The sequence below is a fragment of the Aspergillus neoniger genome (assembly GCF_003184625.1).
Source record: "Aspergillus neoniger CBS 115656 unplaced genomic scaffold BO87scaffold_17, whole genome shotgun sequence".
Lineage (NCBI taxonomy): Eukaryota > Fungi > Ascomycota > Eurotiomycetes > Eurotiales > Aspergillaceae > Aspergillus > Aspergillus neoniger.
The window spans coordinates 358,293-374,994 of NW_020291145.1; the positions used below are offsets into that span (position 1 = coordinate 358,293).

General features: G+C 50.5%; 5 protein-coding genes across 5 annotated transcripts; 1 reads left to right on the plus strand and 4 right to left on the minus strand.

The window, feature by feature from the left end:
• Positions 1-1,579: 1,579 nt before the first annotated feature.
• BO87DRAFT_426283 (general substrate transporter) lies at positions 1,580-3,286 on the minus strand (the record flags this gene model as incomplete). Its single annotated transcript, XM_025627353.1, has 2 exons — positions 1,580-2,866; positions 2,927-3,286. 2 exons carry the CDS (start codon positions 3,284-3,286, stop codon positions 1,580-1,582), a joined length of 1,647 nt encoding a protein of 548 aa, XP_025479489.1.
• A 1,783-nt stretch (positions 3,287-5,069) lies between these two features.
• On the minus strand, positions 5,070-6,159 carry BO87DRAFT_376821 (DNA repair protein). The gene has a single exon (XM_025623400.1). The coding sequence runs from the start codon at positions 6,131-6,133 to the stop codon at positions 5,264-5,266; it is 870 nt and encodes a 289-aa protein (XP_025479490.1). The 5' UTR covers positions 6,134-6,159; the 3' UTR covers positions 5,070-5,263.
• Positions 6,160-6,372: 213 nt separating this feature from the next.
• Positions 6,373-8,060, minus strand: BO87DRAFT_376822 (UbiD family decarboxylase). Its single transcript, XM_025623401.1, has one exon. It carries the CDS (start codon positions 8,032-8,034, stop codon positions 6,427-6,429), a length of 1,608 nt encoding a protein of 535 aa, XP_025479491.1. The 5' UTR covers positions 8,035-8,060; the 3' UTR covers positions 6,373-6,426.
• A 667-nt stretch (positions 8,061-8,727) lies between these two features.
• BO87DRAFT_268885 (UbiX family flavin prenyltransferase) lies at positions 8,728-9,261 on the plus strand (the record flags this gene model as incomplete). The annotated part of the gene is made up of 1 exon (XM_025618902.1): positions 8,728-9,261. A coding segment is annotated over one exon (534 nt), but the record flags the coding sequence as incomplete, so codon positions are not given.
• A 2,698-nt stretch (positions 9,262-11,959) lies between these two features.
• BO87DRAFT_436642 (cholinesterase) lies at positions 11,960-14,134 on the minus strand (the record flags this gene model as incomplete). The annotated part of the gene is made up of 3 exons (XM_025627833.1): positions 13,971-14,134; positions 13,548-13,920; positions 11,960-13,502 (listed from the first exon to the last, which is right to left on the minus strand). The coding sequence occupies exons 1-3, from the start codon at positions 14,083-14,085 to the stop codon at positions 11,960-11,962; spliced, it is 2,031 nt and encodes a 676-aa protein (XP_025479493.1). The 5' UTR covers positions 14,086-14,134.
• Positions 14,135-16,702: the final 2,568 nt, after the last annotated feature.

Consider the following 16,702-nt stretch of genomic DNA (forward strand, 5'->3'; position numbering starts at 1 on the left):
CAACACCCCGAAAACCTCTCCCTGACCAGAAAGCCATCATGGAAAACATGGCAATATTGGGCTGATTAAAGATGCGTATGAATCCGATTCAACTCTGCTTCTTCCTCGATTGCAATGGCCGTCTCTGACTATTTATCGGTGGGTGCCTCTGACTGTTGTGCTGCTTGATGGGAAGTGCAGAGAAGGCTGGTGTTCACGAGATTATATAGCCCAAAATTTGGCAGGTCACATGACTTATTCACTGTGAGTCCGCTGGAAGGATCCGTGACAAATTGTCAAATTTAGCATGGATAGTGGAGATATTCCATTGTGATGTGGAAAGCGCCGTCAGTGAAGCTGTTGAAAACACGGGAATTCCCAATATTGTAGCTGTCAAGTCAGTGACAAAGTGGTCCAGACCGTAAAGTTCTGTAGTCCTGTGTAACTCAATATGAATAGTTGAGGAGGACCCCGTGGAGTAAATGGAATTATCCTCTGAATATGGGACTGTCCCGTAGATTAATTGGAATTCTCCTTACTCAAAAGCGGAATCTCTGATATTGATACCTAATTTCTCCACTCTGCCTACGTGGCCTGAACTGGAAATTGTCATCTTCCGTGAAATTCAGGGTTGTCTCCCCTGCGTGAAAAACTTTTCCGATGAAGTCAAAGCAATAGCTGAGTCTGGGCTGGTCCATGAGATGGGATGACGTATGAGCCTTGATGCATCCAAAAGGGGAAAGGCTACAGATAGTGACGGAGGTTATGCACACAGGTTACGGTCATAGAGGGATTCATTACAGCACCTAACAGAGAGCAGCCCATTCCTTCATAGATGATGTAGCTAGAATCGTGTCTACCCCGCTAATAGAGAAGAATTCAAGACTCCAGATGGTTGACAGCGTACATATCCTCCGCACTCGGAAATCCACGGCAGCCATGCATGATTCATCTTACCCGGTGATACATCAAGGAAACCTATATCCAGGTATACATCCTACACATAGTGTGCAGGGATATCAAATACCGATATTAAGTCTACGAATTCCGAGTGCGTCCTCTTAACTCAGTAGTCGTTCATTCTGTGTCGGAAATATGCGGAAAGAGTTCCCCCCTTCTCAACCCCTTCGGTATCACCATCATTGTGTAGTAGAAAGTGCTATGGTGGCACAATGTCGAGATTAGACCATTGCATACTTTCAGTGATTTCCGTATGGCATGACACCGGCAACTGAAAGCCATCGCATCGGAAGCCGGATTCCGAAGCCAAGTTGGGGAGGTATAAAACATGCCGGGGTTGGGGGATGCCGAGATGAGGGTAGGATTGGTGGACACGGGAGAGGGGAAGGAGATAAAGTTACTGTAGGCTCTGGTCTCCCCGTGGGGAGGCTCCGGGCTTACTTACTCTGTTGATTGGAATCCACGCGACTAACTGGATCCTTAGGGAAAGCCTTGGTTGTGCTACCCAATTCACCAATGATGGGACAGGTTTTTGGAATATGATGTCATGATAGTCGCTCGTTACAGAGAGTGCTACCTAAAGTACTACTTTACACACATAGTCACACTCCACTCAGCCAGTAAGTGAAGTGACATCCATCTAATGACCCATCGGAATCGGCTTGTCCGCACTTCGCATTCGCTCTTCGATGATGTCTTTTCGCTCCTTGCGCAGCTGTCGGGCGTACCGGACTCCGAAGCCGTGCTGGAACACCTCCTGCACTTCTTCCAGGACGAGTCCGGAGACCTCGGGATAGAAGAAGTAAATCCAGACGTAGGAAATGCCGCATAGGGCTGCGTAAAAGCCAAATGCGCCGGATGGGGTCATGGATTTGGCCATGGTGAGGAAGGTGCTGGAGACGATAACATTGCTGCCCCAGTTGGAGCAAGTCATCCACATGGTGCCCATCGCGCGCACCTCCAATGGGAAGAAGTCTGTGCTCATCCAGGCGGTATTGCCAACCGAAACCCCGTAGAACACGACAAACCAGATGACGAACACCAGAATGACGATAGCCGCCGGGGAAATGCCCGGGTTGAGGGGCTCTAGCGTCTCCATATTGACGGGAACCCAGTGGAAGGCGATCGCAACGGCGGCCATCCCCACCGCCATTCCCCAGGCTGTTGCAAGCAGCAAGCGTCGGCGACCCCAGCCATCCACCACCATCATGTTGACCCAAGTCATGATAAAGTTGGTGCCCGCGACCACCAGCCCCACGGCCGTCGAGTTGTTGAACCCCACCAACGCAAACAGTGTCGAAGAGTAGTACATCAGGGCATTGAACCCACTCATCTGGGAGATGACCATTAACCCGCACGCCGCTATCAACGCGCGCAGATTACTCCCCACAGTATGCAATTTTACGACCTTCGACCACCCGCTCCCCGTGTCGTTCATCTCGCGGGTCTGATCGCAGGCCGCGCGGATCGTCACCAACAACGCGGCAATTTGCTCGTCCGTTGCGGCGCTGCTGTAGATACGGCCCAGGACGCTGCGAGCTTCTTCCATGCACCCATTGTAGATGAGATGGCGTGGTGATTCGGGACAGAACGGCATCATACAGCCGAGGATAAGGGCGGGGAGAGCGCCCAGGCCGACCATGTAGCGCCAACCGTGGCTGACGCTCGCAAAGGCCGCTCCGATCGCATACGAGATGACCTGTCCACCGGTGATGGACATGTTGTTTAGCCCAATTAAGCGACCGCGAGCCCCAGCCGGTGCGATCTCCGCAACGTACAGCGGCACCACCATCGCGGCCGAGCCTACGCCCAGTCCGACTACCACGCGACCCACCGCCATCTGCGCGATCGTATAGGCCGCGGCTTGGAGCACGGAGCCAATGACGAAGAGAACACAGCCGAGATAGATGGCCATCTTGCGACCAAACTGCAGGTTTGGGTTAGTAGTGTCCTTTTTGCTTTTGCAGCCGCGCAGGAAGACACTTACTCGGTCTGCGGTGTTACCAGCAAAAATCGCCCCGATGAAGGCACCACCGGAGCAGAGAGAGGTGATCATTTCTTTCTCGGAGCTGGTCACTGGACGATTGTTCAGGTCGTCCTTGAGCACCACCAACACCCCGGAAATGATACCCGTGTCGTAACCGAACAACATGCCGGCAATGGAGGCGGTTAGGGCCACTACCCACACAAACCAAGTAACGGGCAAGTCATTGACGCTGGCAGCGAGCGCCTCGACGTCGGTTGCATTTTCGGCGACCTCGATGTGTTTGGCGTCCGACTTGAGATCCAAGCTAGACTTGGGGTCATTGGCAGCTTTCTCGCCGCCAAAGTCTTTCTCGGAAGACATAGTGGAATTGAAGAGAATACGAATTAGAGGAACAATTGAGCCTGGCTTCCAAAATCCTCGTTTGGGGCAGTAAACATGCAGCTTATATAGTTATTTTCTTTATGAGGTCAGACCTATAGCAGCGCACGAATATAACTTCAAGTGGTAGCCTAATGGTCGATCCTGGGGCCATGATCCAGTCAATAACCGAAATGCGGGGGTGGGTGTCTGGGGAAGACCGTCTTCTGCCATCTCAGACAACAGATGACGCTACATTCTTGGGCGCATTCCTGGCGCTGCACTGCATCGTTGACTGGTATTGGTTCAATCAATGTGACTAGCTTGCTTTTGGTTGGTCGGTGGAGTTGTGCCAGAACCTTCTGTGCCAAATGCCTCATTTTACGGACCGCATCCTAGTCACGGCAGCCAACGGAAGAGCGTTTACCGGCCCACTTCACGGACAATTCCCGTCACCAGATTGCCCAACACGATGACTTCATGGTCAATAGGGTCAGGGATATGGTGAGATACTTGCATGCTAGATCTTGGGCAAACAGAGGATATTTTCACAATTGCCTGTTTCGTTCACCCCACGAAGTTTGTTCTTCTCTGAGCGAATTTGCCGCCAGATTGTGTGCAATCGGGATGTGAACGTCGCTGGTAAAGTACATCCCTGCGATTCCAATCACCGGCCTAGCCAGATCTTGTGCTGTATGCTACATTCCTCGGGTCGGAATGCCTTGTCGTCTTGCAGTTCGGAGACCTAGCCCATGGTCCATAGCCGGGTGGGCAATTCTGCAGTAGCCGTGCATGATGGCCAATTGCAGGACTCATGGTAATCTCCTCCCATGCCAAGCTGCACCTCGATCGATATCGGCCTTTGGCTGACCTGCTATCCGGAGTCAGCAATCGCCGCTTCAGTGCATCCTATGACTAGACCTTTGTACTCACCACTATCTAATCGGGCTGAATAAGTCAGAGGAGGTAGTGCACATGTACGTCACAATAGCACTAATCCGGCACCATCATGATGTTCTCCTGGGAGACTTGCAACACCCCGTGCGCTCCGGGTAGCCAAACCCGGCAACCCGGCAGGGAAGCCCATGCCTGGTGTTGCAGCAGGCTTCCGTTTCGGCGCGCTAGATAATCTTCGCCACAGCACTAACTTGAGGACTGACCCGATGATCACAATATGGCCTTCGGGAAGGCCTATGCCTCCCTGTTGCAGGTCCTGCATCGGCATACATGCCTGAATCTGTCTCGCCCTGCACATTCAATGAAAGCCGGTGTGATTTGAGGGCAGGAGTCTGTCGGATCGGTAGTTTTCCAACTGAGATTGATGGTTTTCTAATGGCCGAAACACGGTGGGAAACCGGCCAAGAACGTCCGAAAGGGTCGAACATATTCCTATCCTGCTATGTAATTGTACGTCCTGCCCTGTTGGATCCACCTCGTCGAATTCTCGGGAAAGAACGGAGTATATTGTTTCTTCACCAATTCTCGCCGACAGAATTTGTTCTTAACATCACGCTGGATGGAGGATAATGTAATTGATGGCGTGATGGTCGGGATCTTCAAGGATAGGCGGAATGCAACTGTCGGGTATTCACAATCAGATGCGAGGCAGGTCAACTTCCGAAGGCATCTAGGCGTTAAAGTGGCAAACCCAAGATTGTATTTGCTCCGGACGCCTCTGTCTGGTTTATAGGGACGGACTTCTTGCCTTGGCCATGGGCTGTTGAGACATATCCAGCGCAGAAGCACTGGGGGTGAAGTCGCGAAAGCGGGGATGCGGCCGGCAGGCGCCAAGTCACCGAGGAGATGACACCCTGCTTGATTGGTGGATTTAAGGATTCTTCAGGCTGACTAGTTCTTTCCTGATTCAATGACTGATTATACCTATCAAAAAGGTAGTCGCGTTATATCTGACTCTAGGGCCCTTTTTCAGTAGCTTTTAGGACACCCAGACGACCGTCCCGAACCAATATGATGATTGAATCACAGCCTACTCCTCTCCCAGACAATCGTCTTCCCTCCCTCCCAGGCCCGTTCTACAGCATCCCAATACCGCCGCTCATCCCCCATGACTAACCCACAATGCTTCCCATCCTCAAAGCTGACCCCTGTAACAGGATACCCCCTGCGACTAGCCTCAATCATATGCCCTTCCACATCTTTCCAGGGGATCATGTCATCAATCCTAGAATAGAGATACAACCTACGCGTCTCTCCAAAGATCTCCGCATCATTCAATTCTGTACGATAATCATCTATGGACCTCATCGCCTTGATACCCTGCAGCGCATATGCCACCTTAGCAGTGGAATAAAGCACTGCAGTTCCAATCGCACGACCAGGTTGAGCTGTCGGTAGAGCCACTGCTCCAGCAGCGTAGAGTCTGTCGAAAGATGAGTCTCCTGGACAGCAGTCGAAGATGATTAGCTTCAGCGCTGATTTGAAGTTTGCTGGTTCTGACTTCATTGCTCGCGCGAGTTGTGTGACTGTGTTACAGCCTCCATTAGAGAACACGTGAAGCAAAATCCTGGCATCAGGAGAGGACTGCAATGTCTTGGTTATTGTATTCTTGGCGGGAGTAAGGTTTCCATCGATAGAGTGCAGTGAACGGGCGACATAGTCGCGAAAAGAAGTGTTGATGAGCAGAATGGATGTGCGGGGGTAGCGTTGACGGTAGCCGCTGGTGTATTTGGCCACGCGGCGGGGTGTTGCGCCGCCGTACCAGGTGCACAGGATGATTAGGGATGGGTGAGTGACTGCATTCTCAGGTATTGGTGTATCTATAAGATCTGGCTCGTAGTAGTGGATGTTCTGCCCGATTGAACGAAAGTCTGGGATGAAGGGAGCGGACATTGTGAATGTGCAGGAGCTGAGTGGGGATGTCAGGTTTTGCTGGGGATTTTATGGGTCATCAGCAGTTTCCGGTGGAATACGAAGTGGGTAAGCGCTAGTACTTTGCTCTCCTATAGCCGAATTGATTATAGCGCCCGTCTCATTTGATCTAGCGCATAATGTTGTCAACATCCCACTAATGTCGATTTAGTTCATGATAAACAATCCTGTGCCTGACAGTTGGAAACCAAGTTCCCAGATTCTTCTCGAAACCTTATCTTAAGATTGGCTCAACTCAACTCTAGATACATTACTCACTTCTTCCCAAACAGCCCTTCCCATCTACCCAACACTTTCTGCTTCAATTCCTCCGAATACAACCCCTCAAAGCTGCCCGGCACCCAGGGCCTCTTCCCCTCAAACTCCGACGGCAGCAATAAATTCACGACACTCTTCCCGCCCTTCCCCGGATTCGGCACCTCCGCCCTACTCGCTCTGGTCATATACGGAATCATAGGCAAGCCATCCGCTTCTTCAAACACCAATTCATCAGCCCCAGGACGATACCTCGTCGCCAGCGCCCACACGAACTGCCCAATGTCCGTAACATCAACATCATCCCCGACAACAAACACCTTGGGCGCCTCCCACCCCGCATGAGTCCCAAAGACTACCTCTCCAACCCTCCTCGACAGCTCCTCCTTCTTCATCCCCATTCTCCCCAGCCTCTCCACATCCACACTAACCACCACCCAACAACACTGCGCCTCATACGGCATCCAAGCTATCTTCACCGGCAATCCCGCCTCCCTCAACGCATCCAGGATCTCCGCTGATATCGCTGCCCCCCACACCGTGTGCGTCTCGTCCGGCGCTAACCCCGCCACGCAGATCGGGACCACGGGATCCCGCCGATACGTCACGCAGTCCACTTCGATCTTCGGCTCGGGCACTGCCTTGTCCAGGAACATGTACCCGTGATACTCGCCCATCGGGCCCTCGCCGACTTCGTCGGTCGTGCTGATGCGGCCTTCGAGCACGATCTCTGCGTTGGCGGGGACGTAGAGGTCGTTCGTTTCGCATTTCACCACCTTCATTGCTTCACCGCAGAGAGCACCGATGTAGCCATCTTCGGATACGAATGCGGGAAGAGGCATGCCCCCAACGAAGGCGGCAGCTGGAGGCCCACCCAGGACTAGTGCCCAAGGGGTATCTTTCGCGCCTTGGTCGGCCCACATCTTATGCACCTGGGCGATATGTTGGCCCGGCATGATCGGTGCGGTGATGGTACGGGGCGTGTTTGCGATGTGCATAGCACGGGAGATCGACCATGACGTCCATGCTTTATCAGGAGACTGAAGAATATGGAAGCCATATGTGGCTAGGTAGTTGCCCCCGTCAAGTGGGTGAAGACGCGGAATAGGCCATTTGGTCATGTCAATCTGGGACCCACGGAGGATATTCTCCTTGCATGGGGCAGAAGAAGCCGGAACAGGAATTGGGGGTAGTGGAGTGAAGTGCTTAGCAGCGATAAGCTTCTCGAGAATGTCCAGCGGGGTGGCAGTCGGTGGAAGGCCGATTTGAATGGCTAAACGGCCGAATCGGGTGGCAGGGTCAGCGCGGAGACCGACGGGGGCACCGAGGATCTTGAAGAGACCGGTTTCAGGTTCTGTGTTGGTGACATTGTGAAAGAGGGGGGCAGGAGAGTTTGTCTCGTATACGCGACGAGTCAGAGCGGCGATTTCAAGATCAGGGGAGGTGGACTGCGTAATATCGATGAGGTCGTCCTGGGCGCGGAGAGCGGAGAGCAGTGAGCGGAAGTTGAGGGCGGGGGAGTCATTAGCTCTGAGGGGTGTAGTGGAGAATGCCCGCGAGGGGCGGAGATGGGGAAAGCATTTGCCAGGTCTAAGGATGCGTGGCATGGTAGGTTTAGTTTTCGTGTTGCCTTGAGTGATGGTACGAAAGGAGGGTTCAACGGAAATATATCTACAGCATACAACTACTACATAGGGGCCGGATATTCGGCATTATCATTAAGTCCAAAAAGGGGGGATGCTATCAACGCAAGGAGAGATCTTATGATGTTGGAGGTGAATTGGAGAAACTATACATTTTTGCATCAACATGGCAGGGAACAGGCACACTAGGGAGACCCAGGTCTGCAGCGAGCTCTCGAAGCCAGTTTAGTCTCTAGATAGAAACAGGTTTGGGAAGTCCGACAGCCAGTTAGGGCTGTGGATTCAGAAATGATCTACTGACGTATTAGTGCCATGCTCTATACCCCCAAAGAAGCATTCCCCGCTTCCCCGAATTGGAGAAGCATGCGAATGCCCTCATATCAACCATACAAACGGCACATATACAATTGAATTTGTCTGAACACAAGCCATAAGCAATACCTTCCTCGTTCATTACCATTTAATTTCGCGCCAGTAAGTCTCTCATTGAGTCCAACAAAGACACGGGCAACTTCCACCATGAAATTCCGTCCCCGCCTCTCCCTCCCTCCCCTCCCCCATCGCCATCACCACCACCTCCTACGGACCTACACAACACAACCACCACCAGCACACCCACCCTCCAAACCCCCCTATCCCCCATCCCAACCCCACCTCCGACACAACCGCCTCATCCTCGCCCTAACCGGCGCCACCGGCTCCATCTACGGCATCCGCACGCTCCAAACCCTACACAACCTGGGCATCGAAACGCACCTAATCCTCTCCAAATGGGCCCTCCCAACCCTCCGCTACGAATGTCCCCAACACACCCTTCCCTACCTCACCTCCCTAGCAACACACACCCACTCACCGCGCGACCTCGCCGCCCCCATTAGCAGCGGAAGCTACCCAGTAGACGGAATGATCATCGCGCCGTGCAGCATGAAGACCCTCGCCGCGATACGCATGGGCTACGGCGAGGATTTGATCTCTAGGTCTGCGGACGTGTGTATTAAGGAGGGACGGAAATTGGTGCTCATGGTGAGGGAGACGCCGTTGAGTGTGATTCATCTGGAGAATATGCTCGCGTTGGCGAAACTGGGGGTGGTGATTTTTCCGCCCGTGCCGGGGTTTTATACGAGGCCGGAGGGGATTGAGGATGTGGTGGGGCATAGTGTTGGGAGGATGTTGGATGTGTTGGGGGTGGATGTTGGTGGTGGTGGTGGTGGTTGGGGGGGTGAAGGGGATGGGGATGGGGATGGAAATGGGGTTATGCCGAGGGAGGGGAGGTGGGTGGGGTGGAGGAAGTGATTACTTTTCACGGGGGATTGCTTGGAAGGTAGTTGGAAGTATCTACGGATCTGGGAGTGTGAGAATATGGAGAGAGGATGATAATTTTAGTGCTAATAGATGCTGTGATTGGGTCTACGTGGATGTTGTGATTGTAATGTTTGTACTATTACATGGGTATCAGCACCTGTTAACCAGGAGTTTATATAAAAAATTATTCAAGTTGGTTCGCTGATGCAAAAGATCGTTGTCTGCGCCTGCTCTCCTACCGGCCTTGGATCCTCTTCGTGAGCCATCAAACTTGAGCCTAGCAATGACATTGTGTGGACAGTGCTGACTTTCAGAAAGTACACCATGTCTTCGTTGAAAGGAACCTTGGCTGATCGGTATCAATCTTTTGGGGGAGACCATTATGGATGGATTCAAGCTCTCAAGTAAGCACTATAATATATATCCACCGACAAGCGACAATTCTTGAGATCGTCTCATTTCTCTAAACAGACAATAAGGCATCCGGTAGCCATGCGATTTTCATACGGAGCGCACCGCAAGTCACCCCTGCGGAATATATACCGCGGCAGCACCTCTGCATCGCTCTTGCTTAGGATTTGTGTACCCCTTACACTGCTGTTCAGCTCCTCAAAAACCCGAATCTGTCTTCGATGACCATGTACGCTTTACAGGGCCATGAGGACAGCAGGGATTGCTTCTCAGCATTGTATTGTCCGAGAAGTATCTTAACAGCCCCTAATAATGGTCCACCGACACAGACACAGGTGTTGAACTGGTGGCGGTGTTCAATATAAGTGCAGCAGCACGTTGCATGGAATACGACAAAGAGCACAATGGATTCGCTTGCAAGTCCAGAGTAGGGCAATGGCATAATGTTAGTGATGTTGTCGTAACAGCCTAAGCTAGTAGTGGACGTCCTCTGGATTCTATACACCCCCTGAACTGTTGGTGACATCACAGACAGCGAAGACCAAGGCACTTAATCTGCGGTATCCGATGAGACATTTGTTACTTCGGAATACCGACGTACCTCAATGGGTGATGTATCTCTCTGTCCAGATATGTAAATAGGGAGCCCCACGCAGTCATATCATCGATGACCTCCTGAATACCCATATATGGTGTCTATTGAGTTCTTGTTTCAGCTCGTTCCTATCCCCCAGGTCGTAGGAAAAGCTTCAGTGTCGTCAAAAGCAGACAGAAGATTGGTTGCTTCCATGATGGCATAAAATCTCATCCGCATCCGCAACAACAGCAGCCCAGCCGAGTGCAATCGCAGCAGTGCCAGAGTAGCCCGCAAGAGCTGCGTAGTAAAGGTATTTGCCAAAAATGTTCAGCAAGTCACAGAAACTTTACAGCAAGCTGAGCCGGAAATCTCCCTCGATTGTCCATGGCTTTCCACTCTGCGCAGGACAATACGCTGGGTTTCTCTTGTTAGCTTGCCAGTTGAGGAAGGAGAGACAATGCCCCGAATGAGATGCCTGTAGTGATGATCATAGTGCATTTCCATTCAAATAGGCCAGGTAGTCTCTGACTGGGGTCATCCGTGAGAAGAAAATAATGTTGCCCAACCAAAAAGATTGCCTGAACAAACCGGCAGCCACAATAATATTAAGTGGTCAGACGTGTCGTACTCTGCCTTGAGAACAAACTGGAAAGCCAATCAACACGTATAGCCTGGACCATAAACAGTTCCAGTACCAAGCCTGCGTCCTTAGGAAGGGGATGTTGCCCGTTTGCAGTTATTCCGAATAAATTCTTCCGAGGATACGATTACCTCGAGCCAATCAATAGGGGAGACGATGGTTGTGCCGTTATGAATCAGAAACATAATATATAGCTCGTGTCCTTGGTGCTGCTGAATCGCACATCGCATGCTTACAAGCAAAATGACTGAGGACATTGGCGTCATCGAATGCGAGCATCCACACATTATGTACCCGAACTGGGAACTTGACATTGTTTTAGTCAGGTCTGGCGTGTAAGCTCTTTTCTTTCGCTGAGCGTAGCGTTGAGCGTTGATGTCCTGCCAGCCCGTCATATACAGTATGTTTATGGCATTGGTAGTGATTAGGATATCATGGTCATCATGCTCGGTAACTAGAGAATTCATGATTATTCTTTGCTTGTACAGCGCTGTCGTCGTACACATGACAAGCTCTTTCAGGATTAACACCTTGTCTTACGTGTGATGTGGTAAGATGAAAATATATCATCTGGTATTCCCCAGCTCCACAACTGTCTTGTGAGAACAACAATTCTACAGAGCTGGATGGTGACCTTGATGTACTAATTCATCATCACTGCAATATATATATTGATACGAGACGTATGGTTTGTCGCCTCAACCCTTCTTTCCACCCCCCTTGGCTTTTCTGGGGTGGACAGGGAAGTAAAGACGAGGTATAAGGCAATGCTCGAGCCCCTTTATATAGGTTTTCCGGTGGATCCAGGACTATCATTTTACATGGGAGATCTCCTATATTTGCAAGGAAATGCCCAGGAGCCTGAAACCTTTGCTGTCTGACTGATCTTCCTTAGGCAGCCATCCTTGGCCTACAAGGAATCTTCCCCGTCGTCAAAGACCATGATCACTCTACCACATTCACACATAGTAATTCAGCGGCAAATCCAACGCAGTACACTGCTCCACCTCATTAAATGTAGTCTGATACGGAGGCCACTGCATTCTTCTCAAACTATAGTCCCCCTCTCGCAATGGTCGCCACGCACCACTTTCCTCCACAGCCCGGGTGGTATTCACATAGCCCCTAGCTCTCAACAGCTCCGGATCAGGATTTGGACTACCAGTACGAACGAAACTGGCCCAGGTATCCAGTACATACTGCTCAAACGGCAACTCATACTCATCCCTGAATGGCTGATTCAAGCGCTGCAGATTCCCAAAGACATAGTACAGATCTCCGGAATGACACTTCCAATACTCCAGATTCGGGTCACCGTTTGGATACTCTGCCATCTGGGGAGCATAGCATACTCGACCGTTATATACTTGACCCTCGAGCTCATAGGACCGGTTGAACTCATAGAAGTATACCTCAGGTAATATGTTGTTGACGACGCCTGCATAGCCTGTTGCTTCATCGATGCATCGAAACATACCGTCAGTTGCCACACGAGCCGAGGTGTTGAACACGTCCAGTGTGGCATTAGGGCCAGTGGCTAGAGGAAAAAGGCCGCTCGCAAGGACAGACGCGGGCAGGTCATTCTCAGTTAGAAAAGTGTCGATACTCTCGCTGGCATTTGGATAGCTGATAAACTGGGCGCCGTCATCGCGCATGATGCCCATCATAACAGGTACACGCGATGCTTCTGTGGAGCTGCTGAGGTCGAGCTTAGGGCTAGTCAGATACGTCCCGTCAACGACGAGGTATCGCGCTGTGGTCGACAAATCGGTAATGGCACTGGCGGTATAGTTTCTGAGACAGTCCACAGGCAATGTCGCAGAAGTGCAGTTAGTTTCTTCCAGGATGGCATTACCGGCTACATCCATCTCCTCATCAATGGTATAGTACCGGGAGTAGGTGGTGCCATACGCAAGGCCCCCGAGGTTGCTTTGCATGATAGCGCGGCTGAACTTTCCTTTTGCTTTAGGCGAAGCCAGCAACGCTCGCACAGAGGCTGCTCCGGCAGACTGACCGAAAATGGTGATCTGGTCCGGGTCACCTCCAAAGGCTTCGATGTTCTGGCGGACCCAATCGAGTGCGGCGATTTGATCAGCGAGGCCAAAGTTGCCGTTTGTTTTCCCGTCATTCAGTGCGAGAAAGCCAAGTGTTCCGAGTCGATAACTGATCCCGACCACCACGACATCGCCTCTAGAAGCAAGGTTTCCTCCGTCGTAGTAAGGGTCATCGGGGCTTCCGCCAGTAAAGGCGCCGCCATGGATCCAAAATGCTACTGGTCTCAATTTCGTCTTCTCCGCCGGCTGACGAGGGAGGTAAGGAGTCCAGATATTCAGAATAAGACAGTTCTCTTCATTACCCTTCGCATCGCGCTGACACACGGACCCATACTTCAAAGCAGATATGTTGCCTCCACTGCCTGTATATCGTTCTGGATAGGTCCACCGTTCTTTCTCGGTAGCGAAGCGGACACCGATGAACCGGAATATAACATGATCGCGATACCTAACCTGTGAGCTAATGTTTGGTTCGCGAAAAGGAGAATCTTACCCTGTTAGGTATTCATTGTTTGCATGCACTGTAACTTGATACTGACTGCTTATGTTCTGGTAGTCTTCTGTCGAATAAGGAGCACTCTGAGTGCAAAGCACAGGGTAAAGATGGTTGCTCTCTGCCGTCGCAATAGTTCCTTTCAGATCAATTGTCCTACCAGTGCCGTTCACTGAGGATATCCAAAATTGCTGGTTGTTTTTGTAGTCGCCACGGTATTTAAGATAATCAAGGTCAGCCTTGAGGTCCGCAGGTGTCGAGGGAGCACTGCCCCAGAGTGACTCCCCAAGCGCATTGCAGGCTTCGGTCGCTACCTCCAGATTCTTGTCATCCAGAATTATGACGCTTGAATTGGCCAGTGGACTATCTGCCTCTTTTAAGGGTTATACGTCCTGTCGTCTTGATATTTTGGCTCATGCTCACCTAACAGATCATTATGAAGTATAATGGAGATATCTGACCCCAGGGATTCAGGTCCCACCGCAGCAAGAATTGGAGTCACAAGAAAAGAAAAAAGACATGCACGCATTTTGTTCATTATTGCTCGTATAGAAGTGGTGGATCTTCATCTTCTCCTCTTATCTTGCCAAGTATCAAACAAAGTGGGATTGCTATCCCCGAGGCGACCGTGCTCAAGTTCAAGGAGCTTCATTGTATTGGTGGACTGAGTTTTCGCGCCTGACTGGACAGACCTTTCCCCGCACTGTAGTATGCAGCCCTTCTGGTCTGTCATGCATGACTCGGTTCAACAAAGTCCGAAAACATGGGGAAATATGCTTTCATAGATCGGTGGATCGCGACTAACGCATCGTAGTGCGCTATGCGAGGAAGGATGCTGTACCCTGCCATGGTCACGCCGGCTCACGTCGCCTTGTAACGTGATATATTGAGATATGATTTACACTGCCTTAAACCGATGTTTGATTATAATATCATAGCTGTATGATTTAATGCTACATATCGTAGGGCAAACCCCAACGGCCTGGTGCTACACGAGTTCCGTTCATAAGCCAGTTAAATCTGAGGTATTCGGTACGGGCAATAGGATCGATAGTTGTATTAGAAATCAAATTAGAAGCGCCTAGTGCTAACCTAGCTCTCAAGCATACGCACCTTCACTATCTTCTCGGTAGAAACTTGTGTGGTCGTAATTTGCGTTCTACTGTGGTACAGCTTGACCACCCTGCGAAGATCCGAAAGGACCACAGCTTCCACAAAAATCAGTCCAAGTGTAGTCCCCATCTTCTGTACTGTTCTCTGACAGACTTCTCCATAGCCCTTAATCTAGCCCCTGCTCAATCACACTGTTAACATATAAATTCAACATCACGGCGCCAGATACTCACGCTCTCGAATTTTTGCAGGTGTGAGTTCTGGGGCAGGCTTCCAAACCGCCTTCAAGTTCTGGCCGGGAACAGGTTCCAAGAGAGCCACCACGATGACTTGAGGAGTTTCTATGTGAGTCCCTGTTCTCTGCACATTCCTGTATCCAACGTACTCCACGTTCCTGATCTGCTTAGACTTCATGCACTGCAGTTGCTGCACGTCACCAAAGAAAGCTTTCGATATTGCCTTTCCGATGAATTCCCTGAAGAGCCGTGGTTGGTTTGGATTGTTGCTCACGGCACAAGATTCCATGATCGAGTTCAGTATCCCCAACGGAAGTCTTGCGATGAGGTTAGTTGGATGATGCTTTCAGCTGCTTGTGGAGTAAGGTCATAGCCTACTCACTTGACGATGATGTGGGTTACATCAGCTATTGAAAAATCACGGCATTGATCTTCGAGGATCAGGTCAAGTGCAGGCACTGGAGTAGTATTGGCATCAGCCGGTGGTGTTGGTTCCATGATCCCTTAAGATGGCGAATCGCTAAGAACTGAGATACGAGAGCAGAAGAGGTTGCGGGCTATGTCTGTAGATTGTGAGGAGTAAGGATCAGACTAGGGATGAAATAGTAAAAGAAAGCGATAGTGAATGTGAGATGGTATTTCTGGTAGGCGTGTAACTGACCGTACTGACAGGCTATCCCTAAAGAAGCCTTCTTGAAGAAATAACACCATCGCATTCACTGACCACTTGGTATTGATAAGAGGAAAATCCCAGTATGGCCTCGGTAAGAATGTAAGTTCCTATACTGATTCTAGATTCACATAAGTAGTTGACTCTCGGATCTGGCTTGCTACAATCAAAGTCGCTCAACATTGCAGACAACAGTAGGGAATGTTCTCGGACAGTGACTATGAAGTATTAGCGTACCTGTCAAACAGACAATCACTGCAGATTCAGGCTCTGTAGCAGGGCTGTGTAGTTAAGCTTGTCAATCAGCACGGAAGATTTGTCGCTCTTTGCCACAGGTGCACGGCTTCTCCCGGTTTAACATAGTTCTAGAAACGAAGTGAAGAATTCTATCAATACAGTATAAAGTGGCTCTTCCAGGCATGCTTTTACTCTGAACTTTTTCCTACTCGTTAACTTCTCTCAACGTCCCTCTTCCCTCCGGCGCTATTAAACTCTCACCCTTCGCTACTACAATATCTGCACTTGATTCTCCAACGAACCTACCACCCAACAAACACTAGCACGATGTGCTCCTTTGCAGTACGCAGCCACCTTGGATGTAAACATTTAGCCCAGGCTGGTTTCACACGCTGTGAAACTGCACAACGAGAGGGTAGAGCCTGTCCTCGGAACACTTGGGACTATCAGCTCGCAGAACCTTGGCTAGGAAAATGTGATAATTGCCAGAAGCCAAAACTTGAGACTCGCATTAGCAGGAGAACGTAAGCCTGTCTCTTGTTCAGCCGCAGTGGTGTTATCGATAATGCAAGTGCGCCATGCTAACGAAGACTGAACTCAGCATTTCGCGATGATCAGCCTTGTCAAAAACTCAAGCTTCTTGGAATATATGATGGATGATATGATGGGATATTCACGGTTAAGGTTTTCTAAGATTTAGGAGCCACAAATAACATTTGCAGCAAGCTTCTTGCTGCATTGTTCCTTGCTTCAACAAATTGATATCATTTGACGTAGCGTATTCAGCTGGTGGAGAGCAATTGTCACTATTTGCCATTGGCTTGTAAATGTAGAGGTTCCTCAGCGGGCCATAGCGGTCTGGCAAAGCGACTAGAATATCCTGTCTCCCCAAACTGCGG